Source organism: Nansenia antarctica (assembly GCF_963989245.1).
Source record: "Nansenia antarctica genome assembly, chromosome: 2".
In the NCBI taxonomy this organism is placed as follows: Eukaryota; Metazoa; Chordata; class Actinopteri; order Argentiniformes; family Microstomatidae; genus Nansenia; species Nansenia antarctica.
In genome coordinates, this window is record NC_137675.1 from 23,512,341 (window position 1) to 23,515,563 (window position 3,223).

General features: G+C 41.5%; 1 protein-coding gene across 2 annotated transcripts; it reads right to left on the reverse strand.

Moving 5' to 3' along the window:
- Window positions 1-1,183: 1,183 nt before the first annotated feature.
- On the reverse strand, window positions 1,184-3,223 carry LOC308149682 (transcription elongation factor 1 homolog). Of its 2 annotated transcripts, none has more exons than XM_080522577.1 (4): window positions 3,199-3,223; window positions 2,755-2,898; window positions 2,545-2,615; window positions 1,184-2,300 (listed from the first exon to the last, which is right to left on the reverse strand). In XM_080522577.1, exons 2-4 carry the CDS (start codon window positions 2,868-2,870, stop codon window positions 2,236-2,238), a joined length of 252 nt encoding a protein of 83 aa, XP_080378703.1. In that variant the 5' UTR covers window positions 2,871-2,898; window positions 3,199-3,223; the 3' UTR covers window positions 1,184-2,235. The 2 variants fall into 2 exon arrangements, with proteins under 2 accessions (XP_080378703.1, XP_080378704.1); XM_080522578.1 differs by having other exon boundaries at window positions 2,755-2,895; window positions 3,199-3,219.

Sequence of the window (3,223 nt, forward strand, 5' to 3'; positions counted from 1 at the left end):
TTTCTTGGCACTGTTTTGTTTTGTCATATTATGCAGTGTATCACCATCGGCTGACTGCTTTACAACGTAGTTGTAGAGCAAACGCTTTGTTCTTTTGCATTGCCTCTAATTAGTCCATTTTCGATGTTCAGTACCAAACTTGTTGATCATGCATGTTCCTGTAATTGTGTGTATGCGTGTGTGTATGTGTGTGTGCGCACCCAAGTAACAAAATGACTATTGTGAGCACAGCTCCAGGTGCCTAGCAACCGAATCCCTCTGTTTCCTTGGAAACCGTTGCCGCGCGCTGTATGGGTGATTGGCAGCCTTGACAACGGAGACAGAGAGTGACACTTGACCTCGTGTGCTGAATGAAGAGGGAGAGATGGAGAGGGAGAGAGAGAGAGACAGAGAGAAAGAGAAAGAGAGAGCGAGGGAGAGATTAGAAACTGATAACCACTCTCCCTTGTGATCATCCCCCTCTGCACTGCTATAATGCATTATCAATATGTCCAGCTGGGATCCATCCATGCACAATGCAGCCTAACACATGCATGGGCACGCACACGTAATACACTCGCTGCAGAAGACAGTTTAGCACTCCATATCTGATCTATTAGCGCCCACTGCCGGGTAATTACACTGCGGGTTTGGTTTGCGAATTGCTACAGAGTATCCTCTCTCCATCTGGTGCCCTGTTAGAATCATTGCTCTCCTTCAGAACTGTGTTAGAGACAGTTGATAAGATATGTTCCGAGCAGAGAGTTTCTACTTTTTTTGTAGAAGGGCCTGTTGTTTCTAGCCACAGTTTAAGTCTTTCATCATTCTTTCATTTTAGCTCTAGGGACTTTTTCCTGGTCAGTCCTCGTCCCCCCGCTCAATTTTCACAATGTACTATATAACAATCGGCACTGTGGATGAACCCGCCTGTATTTCTTATTCTCTCTCTCTGGACTCACTGCTTCAGTATAACTCTCGACAGACTCAGGCTACTTCGGTATGGACTGGGAGGCTGTCAGTCCATCTCTTACCACCTGGTGGCACTAGATGCGCAGAGATTGTCAAAGGCTATGCGTTGGGGAGCTGTCGGGGAACAACTTATTGAGCTGTCGGCCTATTATTGCAAACTGTTACTCACAATATAGGCAGTTCTTTCTTACAATAATTGGTTAACAAAATCAGACAAAGACACACAACAGACAATCTGGTGTCTAAAGACATCACTTTTTTATTCATCACATAAAAATCTGTACAATATTACGAAGGGCAACAAATTTTAAAATCATTGGCATCTTATTTTCATTCCAGATCAGTATTGGGGTCAGTTGAATTTCAATTCTGTCAAACCAGAAAGTAAATTGAACTTACAACTTAATGATCGCAAGTAGAGAATTTCAATGTTATTTCATCTAACTGAAAATGAGAAACTGTTTACATTAACAGACATCACCACTTCATGAATTGACTGACTTTAAATCCAACTGACCCCAACCGTGTTTGAGATACTAAAACAGCTTTGAATCAAAGTCATTCTGGACCTGTTTGTTTTTACCCTTTGTTTGTACTCTCTAACCTCCTTTTTAAAAACCAAATCACTCTGCTAGTCCAACTAGTCAAATCGACTAAGTGGTTTACCCACTTATAATATATTTAATAAAATATGAGTTGCATTTGGATAAAAATATACCAACACTATTTGATATGCTAACTGCATAAAAACACACTCTGAATTATGGGTTTAATCTCAAATGTATCCCTCACATCTTTCCTTATGTCCTCTAAAACCACTGGTCTGTGAAATGGCAGAAACCGTGCCATTCAAGACCGGAAAGAGGGAAGCAACAGTAGATTGTTAGGACAGCTTTTTTTTTTGGGTCAGCTTTTAGCAGCTAAACTAAGCATAAATCCATAACGCACTGTAGTGTATATATCCCCTTGGAATGAACTAACACTGTACACCTCGAGAAGTCAGAGAGAGTTGGGGAACACAAGTGTGAACCACGGTTCTGTAGAGTAGTAAACCACTATGGTCAAAAACAGACCCCAAAAAAGCCTAGAAAGACTAACAGCTGAAAGCTAAAGTAGGAACTGATTAGGACTACAAATGCCTGGTCCATCCTAGCCTCTGTGGCGACTGGTTGTCAGGGTTACGCTTGGGCTGAAGACTTGCAGGGATTGGAGGAATCGGACCAGGATCTTCTTCTCCACTCGTACGCCCTCTTCCCTTTTCCGACATGACTTCAGCCCTGGTGAAGGCTACTGATTGGCTGTTTCACAAGCGTCTATCCAATCACTGTACACGTCCACAGCCTCTGACAGGTCTTTAGAAGTAAGGTAAGGACATTATAACTGCAAAAACATTCCATGAGATATCATGTGTCTGTGTGAAGAGATTTAACTGTAATTGCATCCTGCTTAAATCGTTGTGCCAAAACAGATGCCACCTAATGAAATTATAAAGTTAACTACGTACTTACAATTCCCAACTTAAACTATGCAACCTCATAATGACAAGAGTAGCTTGTGACAACAGTTGTTATTATAATATACACGTTAAAAGGATACATGTAATAGGGGTTTGGAATTCCTCCAGGCAAACTGTGCAGGATATTATCCCAGTGTTTCGGCTCCTTTCCCTGTTTGAAAAAAAGGAAAAGATGGACAACCTTGTGTTTGAAATAAGTGTGGCATGCTGCTTTGTCTTTGAAACCGAGGCTTAGTTGTTTTGTTGGTGTATACTAGCATAGACTTTAATACAATAGATGAATGGCCTACATTTTGACATCACATGACTTTTCGTGATTGCAGAATGGACAGGTGAACTGGGTGTCCAGGTCTCCTGTCAGCTTCTTCTTGGGAGGGGGCTTTCTCTTGGACTTACGGCGTCCCATGGCTGTGTTCACGTGGAGCTGACTTCTTCTGGACAGCAACAAAAATAAATCACAACACCGAAACCGTGAGCCTTGTTTACTCGACGTAAACTAAACTACCCCACGCAACAATATGTCACATTATAAGATCATCACTTTTCGTTAAGTCGTCGAAGAAATCGTGTTGTTGACAAAATGTTCAGTTATTTGTCCCCAAAGCTAAATACAAGTTCGACATCCAATCGACTATCAAATATCTCATACCAATTATAATGGAGAATACACGATTATCTAGAACTAGGAATGACAGGATGTTTAACATAAGATATGTTACTTGTTCAGTGTTTACCTTGGAAGCGCACGTTTCGGGATTG

Excerpts from the sequence above, each read along its gene's own strand:
- LOC308149682 (XM_080522577.1), bottom strand. The coding sequence starts at position 2,870 with ATGGGACGCCGTAAGTCCAAGAGAAAGCCCCCTCCCAAGAAGAAGCTG. Across the intron at positions 2,616-2,754 it reads AAGTCATGTGATGTCAAAAT|GGAAAGGAGCCGAAACACTG; the intron begins GTAGGCCATTCA and ends TTTTTCAAACAG. Across the intron at positions 2,301-2,544 it reads ATTCCAAACCCCTATTACAT|ACCTGTCAGAGGCTGTGGAC; the intron begins GTATCCTTTTAA and ends TTACTTCTAAAG.